This window comes from Aspergillus ruber (genome assembly GCF_000600275.1).
Source record: "Aspergillus ruber CBS 135680 unplaced genomic scaffold scaffold00004, whole genome shotgun sequence".
In the NCBI taxonomy this organism is placed as follows: Eukaryota; Fungi; Ascomycota; class Eurotiomycetes; order Eurotiales; family Aspergillaceae; genus Aspergillus; species Aspergillus ruber.
The window spans coordinates 1,021,264-1,045,022 of NW_024467300.1; the positions used below are offsets into that span (position 1 = coordinate 1,021,264).

Genomic DNA, 23,759 nt, shown 5'->3' on the forward strand with positions numbered 1-23,759 from the left:
CAATACTTCAATATGGCATTGACCCTGATGATATCTACAACTTCGATGAGACTGGCTTTGCAATGGGCTTAACTGCAACTGCAAAAGTGATTACAAGGTCTGAATACTATGGTCGGCGACCCCTTTTACAACCTGGAAATCGTGAATGGGCCACTGCAATTGAGGCAATAAGCGCGTCAGGCTGGGCCTTGCCTCCATGCATCATTTTCAAAGGCAAGGTCTTTATTGAGGGTTGGTTTGACAATGTACCAGGTGATTGGCTCTTTGAAGTTAGCCCAAATGGATGGACTTCTGATGAAATCGGGCTTCAGTGGCTCCAAAAAATTTTCATTCCATCAACAATCACTCGTACAAAAGGGAGGTATCGGCTTTTGATCCTTGATGGCCATGGTAGTCATTTGACACCAAAATTCGACGAAATTTGCGATCAAAATGATATTATCCCAATTTGTATGCCAGCACATTCATCACATCTTTTACAGCCACTTGATATTGGTTGTTTTGCAGTGTTAAAGCGATCATATGGTCAGCTTGTTGAAACCAAAATGCGTCTTGGGATCAACCATATCGACAAATTAGACTTCCTTGAGGCCTACCCACACGCACGAATTGAAGCTTTCAAACCCAACACCATCAAAAATAGCTTCACGGCAACTGGCTTAGTGCCTTTTGACCCTGATCGGGTGCTTTCAAAGCTCAACATTCAGCTTCGTACGCCAACCCCCCCTGGAAGCCGGGATAGTGATTGGGAGCCAAAAACGCCTTTGAACTATAAGCAATTACAAAAGCAATCCTCATCAATCAAAGCATTGCTCCGTATGAGATCAAGAAGCCCACCAAGTCCACTTAATACCGCGATAAATCAGATTCTTAAAGCGTGCCAAATCGGTATGCAATCAGCTGCTATTCTTGAGAAAGAAGTAAGTGAATTACGGGCTGCAAATGAGAAACAGAAGCAAAAGCGTACACGGTCTAAAAGGCAGATACCCCATGAAGGTGGCCTTTTAGCTCAGGAGGCTGTTGAGCTAATTGAGACCCCGATCGAGGCCCCAATAGCTCAAGCACCCCCCTGGCCAAGACAGCCTTCACCACCTTTACAGCCGCGTACGAGGGCTTTACCGAAGTGCGGTATCTGTGGAAATGAAGGACATAAGAGAAATGCATGTCCAAACAGACCTAGATAGCTTGTTTTGTTAATTATATGGCGTTTGGTTGAAATAAATGCATTTACATACTATATATGGGGAGTTGGTGGCCCACTCGCTTGTGTGGCCCACTCGCTTGTGAATTACGTTAAGGCAGTAAGGAAATAAGGCATCAGCAAAATCACGCGTCGAGCCAAACACATAGTGAACATACCACCACCACACCAACAAACAAATCTATTCAATCTAATCAAAGAAAAAGAAAAGAAAATGCATCGCAAAATTGAACTCCAAGCCCCTGCGGACATCACCTACCTCTACGCCAACACCATCACCCTCTCCCGCCAAAAACTAGACCTCCATCTGCCCCCCTCCGCGACAAACAATACCGAAGATGCCCCAGATCCTATGCGTGAGCGTGTTCGTGAATTAGTCGATGAGGTACCCCTCTTCTTAAATATGTTTTACAATCGCAATCCGCTAACAGGAGGAAATGACAGTACATAACAAAAACCTTCACAACCGCTTCCAACTCCATCAACATCAACGGTCTCGACGACCACGACCAAACCTCGCTCTCCCTAAACCCCCTAACAGCCTCGCAGTCACTCCAAGCGCCCGCCGAAACAGTCGAGTATGAGCCCTACGACACCGCGCTCGCGGCGCGGGTGACCTCGCTATACGCGCAGTTGGAGTCGCTGACTACGACGGTGGCGCAGTTGAGGCGGGATGCGCCGAGGAGAGCAGCGAGGATGTATGCGGAGGAATTGAATAAGGTGCTTGAGGAGGATGATGAGGATGGGCTTGACGATGAGGAGTTTGGGGATATTGGGGAGGAGGTGGTGACGAAGAAGGAGGATGGTGGGGATGTTGAGATGGGTGGTGCTGGGTTGGCAACGCGGCGACGACGACATGTTAAGCCGGAATGGAAGATTGAGGTACCGCTTGGTTCGGAGCAGGAAAGTGAGCGTTGGCGCAATGGGGAGATGGCTGAAGTTTACGATGATGCGTTGCGGACGTTACTCCGGCTTCAGGGTGAGGATACAGATGCCATCACCGATGCAGGGACGGATGGCAATGCCTTGGCAACGACGGTGGGCAAGGCAGAACGCGCAGAACGCGCGGCTGAAGTAGTTGAGAAGATGTGATGGATTTTATACCCGCTTTTGGTACTGTGAATTGGGATTGGATGGCGTTGGCGTTTTGGTACGGAATACTTATTCCACTACTGTTGATCTGGGATGGACGATTACACGACTAGTACATAGACTCAATTAACCCGCCCAATTGGGCCACGTCACTTTTATATTAATCCACTCCCCAGTTTCCATTTAGTATCAACACAACACCGTCACCACGCCTGAGATTCAGAATATCTAGTTCACGAAATCAAATCACAAGAAAATAAACGGGCCCAGCAGAAACGATTATTTAATCTATGCAGATGTCGGCAAAGCCGAGCCAGAAACAACTCAGCAGTAGTACGACAAGTTGATGTAGCCCGGACCCAGGTATGAGATAAGAAAGAAAAAGGAAGAAATGGGAGGGGAATAGTAGAGGTAAATGGATGAACCTTTTTCTTCCTTTATACCATGTTCCAAAAGATAAAAAAGAAAATTCACTGAACAATTGAAAAACAAGCTTAAGCTTGGGGAGCCTGTTCCTCACCCTCCTTTTGCGGAGTCGGCTCTGCCTTAGGAGCCGCCCACTTGGGTGTCTTAGTCCACTCAGCTTCTTGCCAAGGACCCATATCGCTCAACTCACACCCACCAGCGCAGCTGCAGGTGCCACCAAACTCAGCGGGGAGGTTCTCGGCAGGAACCTGCGCCAAGAGTTCCTTCTTGTAGCCGGAACCCAAAACGTGGATCTTGTTGACAGTGACGGGGTCGAGGAAGCTCTTGACAACGTTGAAGGCGGCGCCAAATCCCCAGGGCGCGTTGATCAGATAGAGTTTACCCAGACGCTCGGGGTAGTAGTTTTGCGAGATGTTGGAGGCTTGTTTCACGTATCCGTAGACGGAGGGGATGTTGGTGACGCCGACGCCCTTGAGGTCCATGATTGTGCAGCAGGTTTCCATCAGGCTGCCGGCCTTGCGCGAGCAGGCAGGGAGACGAGGGTCGGAGAGCTTTTCGTATTCACAGACCAGGTTCTGCAGCATCCGCTCTGCGGTGGTGATCTTGTACATGGCGTTGAGGTCAATTTTGCCCAGCTTTTCGATGTAGACGGGGCGGCCATCCTACGCTAGTTAGCCATATGTACATCCCCAATCATTACGGAGCGAAAACGCACCTTGTCCGTCTTGTGATAGTACTGAGGATAGTACTCGAAAACCTTCGGCTTCTCAACGTAGTTGAAGTCGCGAGCAAGATTATCGGTTCCAAACTCCTTCCGCCATTTCTCGCAGTCGACGAACCTATCTAATATTAGCCCTCCTCTGCTCCCAGTAACTTTTCAAACAAGAAAAAAACATACATAGTCTTCGCCGCCTGAATGTCAAACTTCCTGGCTCTCAGGAACCGCAACAGCGTCAGGGTGTCCAATCTTTCGGTGTAACCCAACTGCTCAAGCTCCGACCGCAGCTGATCCACAGCAGCATTCTGCTCTGGAGTTGTGTGACCAGGGTGGCCGGATTGGGGCTCTGGGGCGGTTGTCGGGAAATCGTAGTCGTCATACTTGGAGGGAGCGGCCATGGTGACGGTTCGGAAATTGAGACTGTTACTTCTTCGTTCTTCAGATGGCTGTCGTGAATGACAGAAAATCAAGAATCGAGAATCGGTTCAGAATAGAAAGTGTGGAGAGGGAAAAGAGGAAGAGAACAAGACGGTCGGTGGATGGGACAGATTATTGAAATGTTAAGGGGGGAGGCGGAGGGGAGGTGGTCCAGTAGGCGGTAAAGACGAGGCCAGAGCGTGTTCTGCAGATGGACTGAGAATGGTCAGGAGTGTTAGGGAATAAAAATTATTATTAAAGTCCAGAATAATTTAATCGTGTTCTTGATGACTTGTCAGAGACAGACCGACTCTATGGGGATTTGACAGTTGGGTCTCTGCTCCGAAAACACTAGGCCGTAGCAACTATGCATTATTTACACATCAACGAGGCAATTATCGATAATTATCATTGCTATTATTGTAAAACCATCGTCCAACAGCCCCTTTTGAGTGGCACTTCAGATTTCAAGACGGAAAATGTGGTAAATGGCAGCAGCCCCAACGAATTGGAGACATTCTCGAATTGATTAATATTAACAGCACAGCCATAAACTATGTACTCATGTATCATAAACATTCCATCAAGATTAGATAGAATAGATTAGATTAGATCCAAAGATCCCGTATATAAACCCGAAACCCCTCATTCTTACAACCCATTGCTCTTCAAGAATCCAGCAATAACCTCATAAGCCCCCGTGGCATTGTAGTGCAGGTTAAGGCCGTGTCCCGTGTGCGGTTGGATGTACGCCTCAAACGCCTTCGCAGACGGGAACGCCACCTTGCCCTGCGCAGGAATAGACTCCGCAGCACCGCCGGTGTTAAGACAATCGCCACCACAGAAGGGGACATCGTTCGAACCGGTGATAATCAGAACCGGCCCCTTGAAGGGACTCTGCATAGGCACACTACCCATAGTCAAAAGCTCACCAATGGCAACAGGCTTCTTGTTCTGCTCCGCGAATGCAAGGAGCTTGGGGTCGAAGTACGGTGGTGTAAAGAAGAGGAACTCATTTGCGACGGCGTTCGAGCTCACCAGGTAACCAGGCGGGTAATACGACGAGGAAGTGTTCTTCGACGAGAAAACCCGATTCGCCTGATGGAAGTTCGCACCAGCGACAAAGTACGAACTAAAGCTCATGTTAAACGAGAACCCGGTCAGGACGATACCGTCTGTGAGGCTGGGGTACATGGCAGACAAGGCGTATGTCAGACCCGAGCCGAACGAGTGACCGGCGTGGATGACCTTCTGCGGTTTCTGGCGGATACCCGGGAACGAACCATTGCGAGTCATCTGGGTGATCTGGGCTAGGGCGGAGACTTCCAGAAAGGCCTGGATTTCGTTCTTGGGGTCGCCGTGGGAGGAGTTGCCAATGCCCAGGCGGTCGTAGGAGAGGGTATGATAGCCATGCGAGAGGGCATTGTCGATGTATGAGTAGTTGAAGTCGTGGTATGGGAGGTCCCAGTAACTGCCAAAATAAGTAACAGCCCTTCAACTTCACGAAGATACCACTCACGTCTTATCAAACCCAATTCCATGCGTCAAGATTTGTAGCGGAGCATCGCGACTGGAAGCATCGGGCATACAATACTGCGTCGAGATCTTGTATGTCTTCGAGATAGTAGCGTAGTCAGTCAGCGCCTGCTCCGTGCCATTGGCACCCTGACGAGTAGCGGAGATTGCAAACGCAGCGGCCTCAAAGTTGGTTTTGGGTGTGCTGAGGTTGTCGAAGACGCCGTTGCGCGATGTAATAGGGATCTCCACGGTGCTGTTAAAGCAGGTCTTGGCGGTGGCTTCGGCGGCCAAGAGGGCCAGGCCCGCGAGCATTAAATTTGGCATTGTCTATGCAACTGTATGTATAAGATACACAAATATATATAGAAAACCCTATACCAAAGCTGCAGCATCGTGCAGACTTTATCTTTATATATATCATGGTCTCCCCATAGTTACTCTCCTTAATATCGAGATTATCATTCAAGGCATGATATCACGGCATCTTGTTCAATTAACTCCGACAACTCCGACTGTGGCCACAAGCAGTATTTCAAATTCCAGAATCCAAATTTACTTCCGAACGATATAACCAAATCAGGTTGAGATTGTCCCTGACTCGGTAGATAGACCCTGACGGAGCCAGGCGCCGTTCGGTGCTAGTAACGGACATTGCGGAGTAGGCCAAGATGAATTGTGGGCAGCACACTGGCCAGACCCTGCCCTACACTGGAGCCACCTGTCGTAGGTTACTTGCCGGTTAGTACACATGCCGGGTGCCTGTCAATTCAGGGACATCCCGTCCCAGGGGTGTAGGGTTGAACAGTTTTCGAAGATATGTTAGGGATATTGAGTATGGTAGATAACATTAATAGAACACTATGACACACATTTCATACATCCTGCATATATATAAGCTTTTGCACGACAAAATAATCATACGGGTATTGATTGAACACATTCAACAGGAAGTCAACAATCGAGCAAAAACGAAAACGAAAACGAGACATCCACATGGGCAGCCAAGCACAGTGACCATGGCCACGGCGTCGATCCCGATCTAATCCACACGCAAGAAAGGAGATGGGTCACCAAAAATTAGACGGCAATGTAGAAAACCGCCACACGACTAAGATTACAGGAAAAGGGGGCGGGCCTTGGAACGATGCCAATATAAACAATCGATGGCCGGTAATAAGTTTGCGAGAAAAAAGACAGGCCAATCAAGTCATCAGAGAACACACATCAAACAAGAAATACAGAAAAAGTCATGTAACGGGTATAACACAGGTAGAAAAGAAAATGAATAACATCCCTAGGAACATACGAGATCCCTGAACCAGCAGGAATGTCCTTATCCATCGGAATCATAAAATAGTTCCTCAGCTCAGTCATGAAGCCGGAGAAAAGGATAACGAAAGGTCCAAATATGCGACGAGTCGTCTCGATCGTCCACTCGGGCCAATACTTCGATAGATCGGGATATAGATATAGGAGAGGCGTCCATCTTCAGGTCGTAACATATAATCAGTCAACCCAAACCCATCCGGTCCGTGCTGTTGTGTAGAACGTAAATGCTGGAGGGGAGGTTCGGTCATCGTTCGTCAAGGGAGAAAAGGGATCTTCGGGAATTTTTTTGCTTCTTTTTTGGTATTTTCGTCTCTTCTCCTTTCGATTCGTTGGCATTCAGTAGTTCTAGTTTTTCATAAGACGTCGTTTAACATCAAGTGGTGGAAGGGTGTATAATTACCAGCCCTTCTTGCGAGCGAACCGCTTGTTCAAAAGCGCAAGCACTTTCGTGACATTGAACTGAACATACTCGAGGTCGAGGTCCTGAAGGTTGTCCTTTTGCATTTCCAGCAAGTCGTCGAGCTTCAAATCCAGCTCCAAAAGGCCACGAGCACGGCCTGTCAAGAGAGTGAGCGCGTGCACCATTAAGACGTAGTGGGGAGGAAGAGAAGAGAGGGAAACAAACCTTTGTAGTGCAAACTGATCACAAAAGTACCCGGCAAAGGACTCTTGAAGTTAAAGTAAATATTGGCACGGCGGTTCTCTGGAACATTACTCTTCCGAATGACACCCTCTTTCTCTAACTGTTGGTGGGTGAACTTGTAGGGACCAAGCTCTTGATGCTTCTGCTGCTTTCGCGACTTGCCTTCCGACTGGCTACGGACATTGTGCAAATAGGACTTGTAGGTCTCCAACTGACCCACCAAGTACGCATTGTGGTCACGGATGGTCGAGAAGACTTCCTCAAGCTTCTTGGTCTCGTCCAATACCTTCTCCTTCAAAGACCCGAGGTGCACCAGTTCTTGCTCTACTTCATCCCGGAGCAGACCAAAGTCATCCGCCCGATCGATAACGCCCAGCTCCTGCAGTTGACTCAGGAGCTCCATGGTGCGGATTCCCTTGCGTACCATCACTGCATCATTCCGCAAGGTGGCTGCAGCCTCAGCAATGCGATCAAGGCGGAGTGGACGACGAGCGATCAGCGAATTTGGTGGCAGGGACCGAAGGATCTGGACAAAGGTCGACTTGGCCTCCATGAAGCATACCTCTTCCTGCGTGATATCAAGAGCAGAGGTCAAGTCATCCAAGGCCGTTTCCCAGCGACTAAAGAGAGGAACAGTGATTGTTCGATTCTCCTTGCGTGGGACTTGAGGCGGTGCGGAGCCTAATTCCTGCAGAAGTTCCTGCAGATGCGAGTGCTGGTCTGCAGCCGCCAAGGCTCCACTGTGCTTTTCCAGCAAGCTATGCGTCGCATACATCTCGTTCAGCGTGATCTGTAACTCGAGATCCCGCTTGGACAAAGCGACATAGTTGTCCATTTCCAAGCTTTCGTAAAAATCCTGCACTTCACAGAGGTCGAGCATGAATTTGTTCACGCGCTCCTTGTTCTGTTCAATGAACGGGTTGAGTGCAAGCATGTACGGCTCTTTGGCATACGAGGGCTTGTTGGCCAAGTTCTGAAGCATCTTGGCGATCAAGGTCAACGTGCGACGGGGCTTTTCGGTGGGTGTCGCATCAATCAACATGTACGAGCGGGGAGTGACAATGGCAGGGTTGATGAAGCGCAGAAAGAAGAATCCACCAATAAGCGTACAGATAGTTTGGTCCTGCGCCTCCGGATACTTGCGCCGCGTGAGACTCCGGATCTGCTTGCAAATCCACCGAATACCGTAAGGAGCCTCATCGACCGAGTTGATGATGGTGGTCAGGAAGGCATTCGCGAATTTCGTCAACATCTCCAACCGCGACGCAATAATAGCTTGTACCTGCTTGTTCTCCGCGGCCGTCTCTGCCGTGACAGATCGGGCCAAGTCGTCGGGCAAGGACCCGGTTTCCTCTTCGATCTGCTTGACCATGGACTCGTAGACCTTCAACGGGTTGATTTCCATGTCGACGTCGCGCAGCTCGATCAATGTGTTGATTTGGTCGGCGAGAACCTGTTTCAAGTAGCTTTGACCGGGGCCGCGACGGGTGTAGGTGGTCATCATGCGCGACACGGGTGTATTCTGACGTAGGAGCGACGAGAACTCTGGGGTGTTGTCGAATTGGTAGGTCAGGACCGATTGGAACATAGTCAGCAGCAGATGCTCTTCGCGACTCTCGTACTGGTTTCCGTAGATGGTGAACATGACAGTCTGCAAAAGGGAATCGATTTCCGCCATAGAGACAAGTCGACAAAGGTGGGCAATGTGACGGGGTTCGGTCTGGAGAAGGAAGAGCAAGTTTCCATATTTCTGAGTCTTATCATCGTTGGGAAAGAAACCCTCCTGCGGATCCGCGGTGTCGTCTAGGTGGCTAGCGACTTCGTTTTGCTATAGATCAGAGTCAGTATCCACGATCGCGAGCCGTAATGAAGGAAATTGACTTACCTCTTCCAGCGCCATCCGGTTTTGAATCAGCAGAGCTATCCGCGAATCGAGATATCGCACATCTTTTTCGAGTACGAAGTTCTTCTTGGATTGGGAGGAGATTTTCGTTTTCAGATCGCGCAAATGCCGCTGGGCTGTTGTACATTGTCAATTAAACGTTGCGCGAACGAGTACAGAGTGTAATTACCTTTGGCAAGGTCATCTGAAATTTCCAAGTCGCGGTCCTTGGCCGACATGGACAGGTACAAGGCCGTGACCGACATCCGCTTGGATTGACGGAGGGACCGAGTGTCGTGAGAAGACATGGTGTTCTGGCGGGTGATGGGTTGGAACGATGACGAAGAAGAGGTAGAAGTTCTCGAGGCCGGTTGGAGCATCGTAGCAACGGGCATTATTAGATGTGAAGTGAGTCCCAGGGTGGGAGAGGGTAGCGGCGCGAGTCGAAGAGTTTACGACAGGGCGCCAGCGACCGGTCGATCAGCGAAGGGGTTGAGTTTGCTTTCCACGGCTGACAAGTTGACCTATTGTTGCTGAGATTTCTGCGAGAGAAGTTTAGAATCCGATTGTTTAGGATATAAGAGATATGGAACATTGGGCGCCAATCACGCAAAGTTCGTACCTCCTTATCGCACGCGTTTGAGAAAGAGTGAGGCTGGACGGGGAGAACGACAACGGCTGTGTTTGTCAATGGAGCAAATCCCTCTAAAACATAGAAGAGCGATCACAAGTCAGTCGTGAATATTATTAGAAAGAGAAAAGAGTAAGAGAAGCCGATGTGTGTGTGTGAGAGAAAAAAAGAGAGAGAAAAAAAGGTCGAGTCGAAACAAGAGGGGAGAGGGGAGTGGATTCAGGATCCGCAGAGAAAGGAGTTGAAGAACGGGGGGTGTGGATGCGATTCAGACCCGTATTAGAGAGTACAAAAACAAGAAACAGAAGAGAACAAAACAATGAGTCAAGCGAGGCAGATATAGCAGAGTATTGAATTTAAGATATACATACCAGAGTGTAGCAGTAGTCGGATATAAAGTAGGGGAGGGAGCGCAAGAGCCAGGAGATGGGGGCTGATTAAAGAATGGGGATTTGGGTCAGGAACGGATTGCCTATTGGTAAAGACAGTGACAATAACAGTGAGAGAATGATAGAGTGTTTTAAGAAGAAAACAGAGAGAGAAATGACTGAAGAAGAAAGAAGGAGAGCACTGGGTCAAAAACAAAGAGGAAAAAAAAAGACAGGGTTGGGATAGATGGGGGAGAGGGGATTGATTAAGTTAGTGTTAGGGATGAGGGCGGTGGATCCATAAGCATGAGTACCTTAAGTATAAGTACGGAGTACACCCCAGCCAACTCCCAAGTAATCACTTGTAATCGTATAATGAGAATAATAATGATCATAATACACTTATACATGCATGCTTTATCTACTCTATACACAACGGAAGATTTTCATCCGACCGGTGCGACTTTACTGCCTCCAACGTTTCTGACGCCGGTGCGAGGGTCGATGCAGGCCAATGCAAGGGCAATCACCTGCCGCAGTCTTTGTTTTGCCTTTAGTTTGAATTACAACGATGCCTCGAGCGTCGTACTTTGTATGAAATTGCCTCTTACTGTGTAGAACGAGGGCATTTCTCACTGCATTAATCTCATCGCTCAGCCGGTGTCGAGAGTAACCTCTTACTCTTTTGGGATCCATACGTGGATTGATTGACACACTAACCCGATTGGGACAGCGGTTATCAGTGGCCTCGGTCAAAGCGTGTGGATAAGATGTCTATCATTCGCTTAATTGAGCATGTACTGGTACTGTACTTGTACTTGTACGGGTCCTGCAATGTAACGCGTTTCCTTTCCGTGTCTTTTTGATATCTTCTGCACTCAATCTGCACCTGGTACAATCAGGGGAATGCGGTACCTGCGTCGTGCACGGCCAATCAATGCCCCGACTCGATGACATCATATATATAGAGTGAGAAATGACAACCACGGATCGTCTGATCACTGCTAACTTTTTATGTAAATCACCCATGGCCAACGACATTGCATTTTCCTACTCTGGAGTATTCATTCCTGTCCTCCGATATGAATGCTTTACTCTGCTCTCTGGTACAGCCTGATGTGGACTCGATTCAGGGGTGATCGGCTCTCCGCATTAATGGTTCAGACCGCCCTGGAAATTATTACCTGCAGATGAAAATGAAAACTCTTACCACCACAGCCCATAACATTATTGCACTGCACAACCAGTAATGAGCATGACCATGAAGTCTCTCTATCTCACCCTCTACAACTCCCTCAACGCCGCTCTCTGGGGCCGAATCCTCGTCTCCACCCTCACCACATCCACTTCCTCTTTGTACCCATCCATCGAACCCTGGGCCCGGGGTACTCAATCTCTGGCCATTGCCGAAATCCTTCACGCTGCATTGGGTACATACTACTCGCTCCCCAAAATACGTCTTTTAGGGAAAATAAAATTAACAGTATGTAGGAATAACCCGCGCCCCCGTCTTCACAACCTTCACGCAGGTCTTCACCCGTTGCGTCCAGGTATGGGCCATTGACCGGGGTTACCCACAACTTTTCTCTTCGTCTCCGGCCTCCGGGGTCGGAGTCGGACATGCACCCGAGCCCGGGCTCGGACTCGGGGTGAGTGTCTATGCGGCTATGCTTTTTGCCTGGTCATTGGCGGATGTTGTGCGGTATTCGTATTTTGTGATTTTGTTGACGGGGTCGGTTACTGTGCCTGGGTGGTTGAAGTGGTTGCGGTATTCGTTGTTTTTTGTGCTGTACCCCATTGGCATTGGGGGTGAGTGGTTCTTGATGTATAGTGCTGCGCGGGTGGCTGATACTACATCGTCGCTGATTTACTACTTCTGTCTGGGGCTATATGTGCCTGGTAAGTCTTGCCCCGCCTCCACCATACTAGGTGTGATGCTAACGATTCAGGCGCCATCATGATGTACTCCTACATGGTCAAGCAGCGACGAAAGACGCTCTACGGTCGCGGTCGTTGATCTTGTAACCATAATACCTTTTTTGAACGGGTATCGCTAAAAAAACACTATGCAAGGACTATAAAAAAAAAAAAAAAAAAATATACCATATCTACCGATATGTAGCCTGCTTTCCAGGAATGTCCCTTTGATACTTGCGCGCTCCAGCCGGCGTTTCCAACAGCTTCGACTGCGGATTGAAAGGCTTCTTCTTCGTCCGCCGTGTCAAATTTTCTTGCTGCGCAGGCTGTGCATGCAGCACAGATGCCGCAGCCTCGTAGTCAAACGGCGCTTCCTCTGATTGGTCCTGTTCCAACTTGGGCGCTTTATTCTTCTTTCTTTCCCTCCTCTTTTCGGATTTGGAGAGCTTGGGCTTCATGGTTTCGTCGGTTACATCCAGAGAGAGAATGTCGGGTTCATCGGACGGGTAGGTCGCATCTGTACCTGGTGTACGTTCCGCTTTGCGCTTGCGTGGCCCGCCCTTCTCTTTCACGGTGAAGGGCTTGTTCGGGTCTTCTTGTTCCTCCTCTGTTGTCGGTTCAGGTGCGGGTGCGGGTGCAGCGGATTTGGGAGACGGTGGTTTAGCCGTAGTAACTTCCGTCACCGTCTTTGGCATGGGAGGTAGCGGTAAAGAAAGCCGTAGCGCCTCTGCAGATGCCACGGCAGAATACGCAGGCGGTGTGAGCGATTCCTGGGGCTGCGCTGCCAGCGCATTACCCCAGAACTGCGATACTTCGTACCGCTCAGCAATAGGATTATCGATCTCCAGAAGATCAGACTCGGCAGCTATCTGAGCGTCGGCTGTGTGCTTGGCAGGTTTGATAAAGTCGCGCCATTCAGGTCCGTTGGCACCGTCGATCTTGGCTTGTTTGATCACTTCCAAAAGTTCATATGATCGGTTCTTCGTAATCGGTGTAACGGGCGAAAGGACCTTGAGCAGCGTGCCCATCTCAAGCGGCATGATGTGCGCTACCTTGAATAGGATGTGCTTGGGGAATACGCACTGCACGCCCTCATCTTCGGCTCTGGCCACCGTGTCACGCCATTGGTGGACTGCCCGGAAGACGGAAAATTGTTCCTTGCTCAAAACCGCCGGGTTGCGGCACAAGTAATCGTACCAGCCGCCTGCCCCTTGCCCGGTGGCTGCATCGTACACTGGGCGCTCATAGCGCTGCAAAGCCTCGTTCTTCGACTGTTCTAGAACGTAGTCGATCAGGTTGTTATCGGGCGTCGATTGCTGAACAAGTTCGTTGCGGAGGTGATCGAAAATATGGAGAAGATAGTGGGTATCCGAGCGAGCGTAGTCAAACATGCCTTCGGGAAGGGGGCGTATTCTCCAGTCGGCCATTTGGTACCTCTTGTCAGCTTCGAAGTTAACAACCTTTTGCAAAAGGTACTTAAGACTCCGTTTCGGGTAACCCAACGCGCTAGCAGCATGGAAGGTATCAAACAACCCCACAATATACAAGCCCAAATCACGTTGCAGCCAAATCATATCCATCGACGAACCATGCAACACCTTGAGAATGCTCGGGTCGGCAAACACCTCGTTCAGCATCTGCAATTCTTCTCTCCAGGGTTTGAGCGTGTCAACAACCCAGTCCTTCTCTCGAGTACTGATTTGCATCAGTGATACAAGACCGTGATACGCATGCACATCGTGATGTTCCAAGTCAATCGCAATCTCCTTTGCTGCCTTCAGCTCGCCCAACATCTCCATCACCCCTTCCATTGTATCCACAAACGTAGCTTTGGTCGAATTAAACGGTAGATAGTCAATCGGAGGAGAAACGCCATATGTCGAGGAGGGATATTTGGCGGCGCGAATCTCCGTTTCGTAAGGGCTCTTATAGCCACCTGACTCGTCCGATTTCAAGGACTCCTCCAACGGAACAATCGCATGCGGCTTAGTTTTAAGCAACGGCCGGAAAGGCGATTCATCGGCAGCATCTGTCTTGCGCTCGAATAACAACTGCGGTTTGGGGATCTTCGACGGCCCGTAATCGTAAACGGTAGGGAATTTGTTTGTCGGTTTCCTCGTCGCAGCAGCCTTCGCACTCTGATCCTCCTGCGAAGGACTCAATTTCTTGATCACGCCGGTGAATTCATCCAGACACGCGTCTGCCCGTTCCAGCAATGCATCAATGACATCCACTACGCCGTTCCAGTTGTCTTCGAGCGATTCTTCATTGTTGCGCAGCTTCGGCGGTCGCAGATCCGTTCCTGTCGTCGCGGCCTTGAGGAGTGACGAGGTCAAGGAAATAAGTCTTCCGCTTTCCTCGTTGAAGGATTTGTCGAGTTCTCTGTTCGTAGAACGGTGGAAGGTGAGATCTCCCGCGGAGAGCTGGTTAATCGTGCGCGTGACCTGCAGTAGTGACGACTTTAACTGTCCATCAAACTGGGAGAAATCCGCCGCAGAGTCCATGGTTGCAGCCAGACCAGTTGCAGCCTTCCTGCCAGAAACAATAAGATAATAATAACGGCGTAGAAGGTGCTGGCGATAATCAGAGAATTTCACCTTGAAAATGAAAAAATGCAAGAATAATTCCTCGGAGGTGGAGAAACATCTTGGCCGGCGAAATCGGCACTGACCGCCTACTATATTTAGATTAGCTCTAGAAATCCTGACATAACGACGATCCGCTCTACAGAAGAATTAACTACAAGGGCTTGGTCAATTGATTTATTCCTTTCATATTAGATTATAGGCATTGGCAATAAACGACATTGGTAATGGGAGATAGTGCGGGGAATCGGGAAGCGTCGCCGTTGAACAATAACACGATGGCAGCTTCGATAGCTCCGGAGTGCAACGATATCAAAGAGTGAGCTCGCTACTATCGCTGAGATGATAAACTACTAACCGTCAATTTAGAAAATATGACACTTGTTTCCTCAAGTGGTACAGTGAGAGTATGTCTAGAACACCCATCGACTTGAGGATGATTCTTATTGACATATGAAGAATACCTTCGAGGCAAAACCTCATCGAACGAATGCGAGGACCTCTTCTCCAAGTATAAAACATGTTTGAATGTATGCGACCATTTCTCTATGCGTCAATTTCTTGTTAACCGTTCTCAGAGGGCTCTTAAAGAAAAGGGCATCGAAGGCATGGTCGAAGAAGCGCGGAGGAACAACAGAGAGAGCGACACCGATTTCCTGCGAAAAGAATAATTGCTTTTTTCGCTCTCTATTTTGGATCACCCCTCTTTTGATTGCTCTTGGATAAATACGAACTTATGTACATTTGTTTATGGCGCCATTTGGGATATCTGTGCTCATACGGAGTTTTGATTTAATTCATTGGCAAGGCGTTATTCCGCATTTTGGCGCTTACTTCTCCACCGTACATGTGTATATATCTCAGATGGTTGGCTGAAGACAAACAAGGCCGCAGCAATCAACATACACTGCCACTTGGGTTGGGATAAGATCCTCACCCAACATTCCACTTTCTTTCGTTTTCTGTTCTGGGCCGCAATATACTCTTGGCCATAAAATCGTTATATATAATGTCACATGTTATGTCAAATCTATCCTCGCCGTCACCAAGCAGTAATGAGGGAGGTACACGATGGAGTACGTGCTTAATTGCCGACAACGTTAGGGTCTACCATCCGCATGGTGTGTACATCTCAACATATGTACTGCCAAAAGCCAACCACTGACTTTTTGCAGGCATAGACTGGGAAGGAGAATGCTCAAAGTTATGCCATGCAATCCAGGTAAATGCTTCTGATAACCAATATGTACTGGGCTTGCTGATGAGTACTAGAATGCAACTCGCCGCTCCACAACTGTCATGTATGCCATTTCCCCGTCCATCAGCCACCATACGCATTCTTCTGACGTACAATAGATTCACAACAATAAAAGCAATCGAGACCTGTAATACCCCAGAGAAATACATATACTTCCCCGATGACTTCTACCCCGTCATCAACGCCGATCTTAACGGCTCCTTTCATTCGAGGTATATAATCGACGAAGAGGGCAAGATAGCAAGTCATAGTTAGTCCCACTGTCCCCCAGGATACCCACACTACTGATACAGTATGTAGTATCATGGAGCTGCTTCAAAATCAAAAAGATCGACGCAGACGAAAAATCCCCAGAAATCACCTACGACTGGCTCCAAGTATCAGCCCTAGTCCATTTTCACGCAAAAACCGGCCAGCAGGTAGTCTTCTTCATCGATCTCCCCAGCAACGCCGAAGATTCGATAATCAAAAAATCACTCTCCTACTCTCGTCACGACAATGAGAACCCATTTATCTGGCACACGATTCTCTCTCGCCAGGTAAAGTTCCTCTACGATGATACAGTTTGGTCAATACGGAACCTTGTACGGCCAGTGGAAAAGGTGCGTCCTGATCATACTTCTACATCCATGTCTTCGGCTACGACAGTCCAGAGCGATTTAATTGATTCCAAATCTTCAATGTTCCGGATTACGCAGGCTCGAAATCAGGAGAAACCCCCGGCGCCCAATTTCCCCAACCTACACGATATAGCACGTCATGTTTCGCATGCGAATGAGACTCTACAGGTCGCTGAGCATACACTGGACCGACTGGTTCAGGCACAGATATGCTGGAAAACGGAGTACTATGACGGTAACACTGGAACTGCCAAACGGAATCGCATGGTCTGCCTTCAAAACAAGCAGGATTTGCTGTTTTTGGCTAAGGAGATACATTCGCTGAAGACGCGGTCCGCATCTTTGAGCGAGAGGTTGCAGAACGAAATCAATTTGGTGAGCATCCTTCTACCTTATTCTTCTGGTGTGAACGATTGCTGACTCGAATAGGCATTCAACATCGTCTCCCAAAACCTAGGCCAAAATGCCCAAGGCGACAACGCCATGATGAAAACCATCGCAATCGTCAGTTTGGTCTATGTACCAGGGTCATATGTCTCGGTAAAATCCCAACCGAGTCCCAACAACCAAGGACAGTGGACAAATCAAACTAACAAGCATATAGAGCCTCTTCGGAATGAACTTCTTTGACATGGGATCAGAGGAAGAATTCACCGTTTCGAATCATTTCTGGATTTACTGGATCATTACGATTCCCTTGACGGCTGTCACGGTGTCGATCTGGGCGATATGGCATTGGTCTGATAAGATTGGCAGGCTATGGAAGCCGCATTCGGCGTAGAAGATATGGTGTTGGACATTATAGTGCGTTTATTTTTTTTAGAAGAGGAATCATCGATGCCCACGTCTCCTAGCATCTCCCTGTCCAAATCCCGCTGGAACCTTGAGTAACCCATTTCCTCCTGTACTCATCCCTCCGCCTGACGACGAACCACTACCTCCACTGCCGCCCTTCTTGGGCTGGGTCAACATGGCCCATACCTCTGCCATTCCGGCCCGGCGCGCTGGTAACATGCTATATTGCATGCTGTATAGGTTGCGGCGGTGGATAGGAGGTACAAAGCGGCCGGTCACGAGACAAAAGATAACTCGTGGAGAAAGATAGTGTTTTCGAAGACGATGGCCTAGTTGGAAGTATTGATCGAACATTGCACGGAGGGGAAGAGGGATAGACTTTTCGCCTGTCAGCTGTTTTTGTGAAGGCGAAGTGGAAGAGAAGACATACCTCGAGATGAATGTAGGACATAGTAGTGGGGGAAATATGATTTGACTTGTCATATTCCTCCCGAAGCTCAAACCGAATACCGCCTGGCAATCGTCTCGAATCCTTAACCCGCAGCATCAACGCAAAAAGCGGGAAATGATTCAAAAACGCCAGACAGGTGTCCAACGCAGCTTTCAGTGAGATGATCAGCATCCGCGCGGATGCAAAAGTAAGATAAAAGACAACGACGGTGGGCAGAAGGAAGAAGAGGACGGTGAACAAGATTGTTCCGAGGAGAAGTTGATCAAGATCGTAATCACATGAGTCTATACGGTTGCGTAGCACGTTTCGCTTTTTCCCGCGAAACAGATGGAAAAGAGATATTATAATGGTAAGTTGCCAGTTGAAGATACGGGCAGAGGCGATATAGAAGGAGTAGATATGAACAGTAAGTATGGAGACAAGGTCGGAGAAGAGCGCTATGGGCATGCTTGCTCCAGCAAAGCTTGAGCATCCCACAACATAAATGACGCGAGGAAGATAAGGTTGTAGATTTGCAATGCATGCTTCTACCCGTTAGCCTTAACATGAGCAAGAGGAAAAGCATCGACATACCAGCCCAATTCTCTATAACCCATAAGAAAAGGTCACCCAAGAAAGCAGCCAGTTCATTATTGAGTTTCAATCCAGCCGGCCAATCCATCAGCCACGAAATTGTCCCTTGCAATCCCTCAACGGTCCAGCCACTGAGGACAATATTGATCTGGAAAGCCACCCAGTTCGCGTTATCAATGATGTACGATCCCAAAGCAATTCCAATAATCACATCATTGGCAACTAGCCAAAGACTGTTGTAAAACCGGATGTAATCTGGATGACTCGTCGTAACGCTCTCCCAATTGTCCTTCCTCTGGCGTAACTTGACATATTGTATGGGCCAGTAGCAAAATTGCTGAAGCCGGATATCTACCTGCTGGGCCGTTGCTGATATGTCTTTCACAGCAGCGGCATCAGGACGGGCGCGCCATTCAAGAACCTGCAAAACCACCTCCGCGACTCCGCGATGGAACACAAGACCAATGACAAAAAGTCGAGTGATAACAGGCCAAAACCACTGCCAGAATACATAAGAGATACCAAGAACAAAGAGATCCCATATAGTCGTAGCGGATTCCACCACACGCTCTCCAACGCTCATGCTCCTTTTCGCGCGGGTTCCAACCAGGTGGCTATTCTTCTCCATGAGCTTCCCCATCTCGTATGCGCAATTGGCCTGGTTAATGATGAGAGGGAGCGCCTGCTCTTTCTGCGACGGCACGTGTTTGACTACCGTGTGGAACTTGAGTTTCTCAACCAACTTCCCGGATCGAACCTTTTCATGCGCTTCCTCTGTGTCGCTTTTGGTCATCCCGCCGGATCCCTCAGCAGTTGATGTCTTGTCGCCCAACGCAAGTGAGATCGGGTTCAACGACATATACTCCATTCGGGTCGGATGCGGACGGTGGAACATGATGACTTGAACTGAGAGATTCGCCTCTGGCGGACAATAAATTTGGGGCACCCTACATGATGGCGGGGTTGTAACGTATAGGTCTGATGGTTTAAATGTTGTAGGCGAATGTTTTGGATTCGTCGTCCCGAGAACATGCATCATCGACCTTCCACAAAGGTTGAAAATCTGTACGATAGGATGGGGGCTATTGCGAAAGAGGATTCCGGCGCGTAGTGCATTGTCGACATTCCGAGGCTATGACCACCGTGATCAGTTAGCCAGCTCCTCCCTGCAAATATATGCACTGGAACCTAGGACAAAAAAACTCACCTCCACATCCTCCAACACTGTAAGCACAAACAAATCTAGCTCCGAGTTCCGCCATCCAACAACCACCCCTGGCGCCGACGAGCGCGGGAGATCATATGGCCAAAACACCCGTAGCAATCCATCGCTCATGATCATGTTGTCATCCTCTAATTGTGCTTAAAAAGAACCCCGACGGCGTAATTGTTCCCGAGCAGAAACTCCCAATTTCACTTGTCGTGGATGCTACACCCCACGTCAGCCACGCTCCCCGAAGATGTTACGAAGTAACCATACCAATTGGCCCTCTTGCGCAGCGAGATGATTTATAGGGAGTACAAGGAGGAAAAAGAAGAAGGATAAAAATACGAATCCTTTAGCCGTTCGAGTCTAGCACATATCAATCATCGATCAGTCAAAGCCGCACGTATATTGGGGACAGAGCCTGGACTGGACATACCACAACACCGTGATCCCATGCGAAAATGGCAAGTTCATATAACCGTGTGACCAGATCCCACCTCGCGGTGATATACCCCGCTACGAAGATACCGAGTGTAAGTATGGAAAAGGGGTGCATGAATTCGAGCCGTTCCGTTCGAGAGGTTTCGTGTCCGCGATTGACGTCGACCCTTAGGTTGCGCGCATTGCTGAGCCGGAGGGTTTATTCTGGAGCCGCAATATACCGATAGCAGGCATGTGTAGGTCAATTGTTGGGTAGGGAGTAAACGGGCGTTTTCGTGGACATAGAGAAGGACAGCAGGTCGCGAGATGAGGTTCGTTCCTGAAGTGCCAAATGCCTGAAAGGGAAGGATCAGCGTTTAGACCGGGAGCTCTGTCATGTGACTTCTGAGGAAGTATGACGGTAATTAAAGCATTAAATCAATATAATTACTGAAATAGTCAATGAGACGCATATTCATCTAATTAAAAGTATTCCAGATCTCATATATACCCTGAACGCCATATGTCTAAACCCGAAATACCCTATGGCCCATGTACCATGACAAGGGAAATCTACAAAACCTTCAGACCCTGAAACATCTTACTGGCCCTCAACTTCTCATCCCCGTTAACAATCTCTCTCATAATTTCTCTCTTCTCAGCAGCTGACAAGCCCTCCTTACCAGGCGCTTCGATTTCCCCCTTCCATTTCACCAGCATAGCTTTAAGCAACGCACTTCCCTCCTCAACCTCTTCCTGAGAGTATCCGTCAAGAGCAGACTGCTGTTCCTTCTTATTTGGCTGCTCTGCAGATGAGAAATCTTCGAGTTCCTCTGCCTTTTGGCGTGCCATATTGACTACCTTCTCGGGGAAGCGGACTAGTTCGGCGACGTGGATACCGAAGGATTGGTCGCAGATGCCGGGTTCGACACGGTAGAGGAGGGTGACCTGGCGTTGTTGGTTGATTTTCTCGTCTTCTGCGGGTTCGGGTTTGGTTTCCGCGCCGTCGATGAAGGCTACGACGTGGAGGTTCTTGACTGACTTGGGATATCGTTCCGCGAGGGCTGTCAATTCGTGGAAGTGAGTCGCGAAGAGTCCGAAGCAGCGGATTTCAGTGACGATGTGCTCTGAAATAGCCCAAGCTAAACCAAATCCATCATAAGTACTAGTACCACGACCAAGTTCATCGACGATAATCAAAGACTCCGACGTAGCCGACTTGAGAATGTTTGAAGTCTCCAACATCTCCGCCATGAATGTTGAAACACCCTTGAGCTGAGAGTCACTAGCACCAACACGGGCAAGAATACAGTCGAAAATTGTTAACTCAGCTTCAGAGCAAGGGACAAAACAGCCCGTCTGCGCCATGAGCGCAATCACACCGATCTGTCGGATGTAAGTCGATTTACCACCCATGTTGGGACCGGTGATGAGGAGGAACGAGGACTCGTCGCGGATCAAGGAGACGTCGTTGGTGATGAAAGAAATGTCATCCTGCATTTCCATGCATGGGTGACGGGCTTCTTTGAGGATCGTGCTTCCCGTGCCACGAGGGTGCATCTTCGGGCGCACATAGGAGGACGGGGCATGTGTGGATGAATGCGCGAAGCTAACGATGACATCGAGATGGGCCAGCACACCGGCAAGTTGTTCCAGGACGGGACAGTAAGACGCGGCAACGGCGACAACTTCATGGACGAGACCGGTCTGCGTGCGGTTGTAGTTCGAAGACAGCTGGTCATGTTCGCGGCGAAGAGACTGCATAGTCGACGTGGTAAAGTAAACACCGTTCTTCTGCGTCGAGCATTCTTGGTACTCTCTCTTATTTCGAATACATCCCGCCTCCGTACGAGTGAGTCGGAAGCACCAACCGTGCACACGATGGTTCTCAAGGAAGAGCTTCTTATCCGCCTCCTGGTCCAGATCCCGTGCCACACGGCGATGCTCTGAGTCCATGTCGTTCCGCAGCTTATCCAGCTTCTTCCGGATAATGCGGAGGCTGTCGTCGAACTCGGGCTTGATAATGAACTCGTGGTTCTCCAACGCATCAAGGTCAACTGTCGTCTCGACCATTTCCTCCAGCCTAGCCAAGCTGTCTGAATACTGTCGAAGCTTGGTTGTATATTCCGTCTCCAGAGGCGTCTGGTATTGTTCGTCCATGACATTTTCCAAAGAGCTAACAAACCCGGGAAGACGAATAGCAACCTGGTACACACGAACGACATCTTCCAGATTAGCCTGCTTGCGCTGGAACCGCTTAGCCAGCCGGTACAAGTCAGGAATTGAACGCAGATGCTCCTCCTGCATATTCTGCCGCAGCTCGGTATTCTCAACAAACGCCTCGACCAACGTATGCCGCTTCTCGATCTCCTTGATATCCATCAACGGCTGCTTCAGCCACTGCGCCAGCAACCGACTGCCCACAGGCGTCTTGCAGTGATTCAGCAACCCAAACAGACTCATATTCTTCGACCCATCCCGCGGACCAGGCATGAGATTGAGCGCGCGCAGCGCCGACGAATCCAGCTTCATGTACTGTGACAAATCATGCTGGTAGAGCTGATACTGCCCGAAATTGGTCGGATCAGACATAACCCCGAGATACTTGATCAGCGATGATGCCGAACCCATCGCCAACTTCAGCTCCGTTTGTGGCAGTGTCCCAGCCGAGCGCTCATCGCGCAGCAATCGTGTCAGATCCTGCTCGATATCCTTGACACCAAAATCTGCCGAAGGCCGCTCCGAAATAGCAATCCCGCAGCTATCCGCAATCGTCCGGATCTTGCCCAATTCGACATCCTTCCTTCCGGAATCCATCTGCACCAGACACTCCTTCACACCCAACTGAATCACCAACGACTCAAAGTTCGAGTAAACATCGTTATCTAGAAACTCACTAACCCCCAACTCTCGCACACTCGCATCAGCAAAACAAACACCAACACCCCTCCCCTCCACCTTCGCACTAATCTTCACAGCAAGAATGATCGGCGCTGTCGCATCCAACGCCAATCCACCCACACTCCCCAATTCCTCTTCCACATCCTGCAAGTTCCCAGGACTAGCCTGCTTCCCCAATTTCCACTGCCCCTTGCCCGTACCTCCAGATTCCCAAATCTCAATTCTTTTGTTAAGCCGAAAGAGCGCCTCGCGAAGGAAGTTGCGGAAGACCGTCACGCTCATAGTTACGGAGGGGAGGCCGCCTGTCTCGCTGCGGCCCAGGTTGCGCAGGACGGCGGTGGTTTTGTAGACTGTGCGGGCAATAAACTCAGCATTAGTGCCGTGCGCTGAGTACCAGTCGCCGCGGTCAAAGACTCGGATGGTTTCATTGTTGGTATTGTCAGGGAGGGAGCGGTAGAAGCGGATGAAACCGACTTCGTCGTCGACCTATTCATTGTTAGTACTTCATTGTAACTGTATAGAATGGCTGTGAGCTTACCTTGAGGTCAGGTCGGGAAGACATCTTGCTGGTATATTGGACAGACAACTGTCACAATCTTGACAGTCGAGTCTTGGGACGTTTGATAGATTTGGCCGCTAAAGACGCGCAGTGGCGACGCGATCACGTGTACTACGCGTCGCGCGTTTAGTGGTTCAGGTACGTGGAATACGACAGTCATAGATCAATAGAGAATGTTAGGCAGCGATTCATTGATTGATTATCCTATTATCATACTTCTAGAATGCTATAATACATGCAACGCTAAT

General features: G+C 49.2%; 9 protein-coding genes across 9 annotated transcripts; 4 read left to right on the forward strand and 5 right to left on the reverse strand.

Moving 5' to 3' along the window:
- Positions 1-1,415: 1,415 nt before the first annotated feature.
- Positions 1,416-2,293, forward strand: EURHEDRAFT_375169 (uncharacterized protein; the record flags this gene model as incomplete). The annotated part of the gene is made up of 2 exons (XM_040778721.1): positions 1,416-1,586; positions 1,646-2,293. The coding sequence occupies 2 exons, from the start codon at positions 1,416-1,418 to the stop codon at positions 2,291-2,293; spliced, it is 819 nt and encodes a 272-aa protein (XP_040641904.1).
- Positions 2,294-2,787: 494 nt separating this feature from the next.
- Positions 2,788-3,835, reverse strand: EURHEDRAFT_448800 (SEC14 family lipid-binding protein; the record flags this gene model as incomplete). Its single annotated transcript, XM_040783764.1, has 3 exons — positions 2,788-3,381; positions 3,435-3,558; positions 3,618-3,835. The coding sequence occupies 3 exons, from the start codon at positions 3,833-3,835 to the stop codon at positions 2,788-2,790; spliced, it is 936 nt and encodes a 311-aa protein (XP_040641905.1).
- Positions 3,836-4,505: 670 nt separating this feature from the next.
- EURHEDRAFT_449780 (alpha/beta fold hydrolase) lies at positions 4,506-5,684 on the reverse strand (the record flags this gene model as incomplete). The annotated part of the gene is made up of 2 exons (XM_040783843.1): positions 4,506-5,325; positions 5,374-5,684. The coding sequence occupies 2 exons, from the start codon at positions 5,682-5,684 to the stop codon at positions 4,506-4,508; spliced, it is 1,131 nt and encodes a 376-aa protein (XP_040641906.1).
- Positions 5,685-7,097: 1,413 nt separating this feature from the next.
- On the reverse strand, positions 7,098-9,621 carry EURHEDRAFT_449189 (Ras GTPase activating protein IRA2; the record flags this gene model as incomplete). Its single annotated transcript, XM_040783794.1, has 4 exons — positions 7,098-7,258; positions 7,327-9,172; positions 9,230-9,363; positions 9,417-9,621. 4 exons carry the CDS (start codon positions 9,619-9,621, stop codon positions 7,098-7,100), a joined length of 2,346 nt encoding a protein of 781 aa, XP_040641907.1.
- A 1,380-nt stretch (positions 9,622-11,001) lies between these two features.
- Positions 11,002-12,288, forward strand: EURHEDRAFT_273289 (putative membrane protein). Its single transcript, XM_040778168.1, has 3 exons — positions 11,002-11,655; positions 11,717-12,124; positions 12,175-12,288. The coding sequence occupies exons 1-3, from the start codon at positions 11,475-11,477 to the stop codon at positions 12,240-12,242; spliced, it is 657 nt and encodes a 218-aa protein (XP_040641908.1). The 5' UTR covers positions 11,002-11,474; the 3' UTR covers positions 12,243-12,288.
- A 45-nt stretch (positions 12,289-12,333) lies between these two features.
- On the reverse strand, positions 12,334-14,646 carry EURHEDRAFT_449656 (exosome nuclease subunit RRP6; the record flags this gene model as incomplete). The annotated part of the gene is made up of 1 exon (XM_040783828.1): positions 12,334-14,646. One exon carries the CDS (start codon positions 14,644-14,646, stop codon positions 12,334-12,336), a length of 2,313 nt encoding a protein of 770 aa, XP_040641909.1.
- Positions 14,647-15,005: 359 nt separating this feature from the next.
- EURHEDRAFT_449804 (uncharacterized protein) lies at positions 15,006-15,398 on the forward strand (the record flags this gene model as incomplete). The annotated part of the gene is made up of 4 exons (XM_040783846.1): positions 15,006-15,046; positions 15,097-15,134; positions 15,187-15,257; positions 15,306-15,398. 4 exons carry the CDS (start codon positions 15,006-15,008, stop codon positions 15,396-15,398), a joined length of 243 nt encoding a protein of 80 aa, XP_040641910.1.
- Positions 15,399-16,132: 734 nt separating this feature from the next.
- Positions 16,133-17,344, forward strand: EURHEDRAFT_428938 (uncharacterized protein; the record flags this gene model as incomplete). Its single annotated transcript, XM_040783397.1, has 5 exons — positions 16,133-16,235; positions 16,286-16,632; positions 16,684-16,980; positions 17,035-17,145; positions 17,210-17,344. Coding segments are annotated over 5 exons (993 nt in total), but the record flags the coding sequence as incomplete, so codon positions are not given.
- A 92-nt stretch (positions 17,345-17,436) lies between these two features.
- EURHEDRAFT_513251 (uncharacterized protein) lies at positions 17,437-23,514 on the reverse strand (the record flags this gene model as incomplete). Its single annotated transcript, XM_040786146.1, has 6 exons — positions 17,437-17,778; positions 17,831-18,288; positions 18,425-19,556; positions 19,632-19,775; positions 20,634-23,438; positions 23,491-23,514. 6 exons carry the CDS (start codon positions 23,512-23,514, stop codon positions 17,437-17,439), a joined length of 4,905 nt encoding a protein of 1,634 aa, XP_040641912.1.
- Positions 23,515-23,759: the final 245 nt, after the last annotated feature.

Coding starts and splice junctions, on each gene's coding strand:
- EURHEDRAFT_273289 (XM_040778168.1), top strand. CDS start 11,475: ATGAGCATGACCATGAAGTCTCTCTATCTCACCCTCTACAACTCCCTC. Junction 11,656..11,716: donor AATCCTTCACGCTGCATTGG/GTACATACTACT, acceptor AACAGTATGTAG/GAATAACCCGCGCCCCCGTC. Junction 12,125..12,174: donor TCTGGGGCTATATGTGCCTG/GTAAGTCTTGCC, acceptor CTAACGATTCAG/GCGCCATCATGATGTACTCC.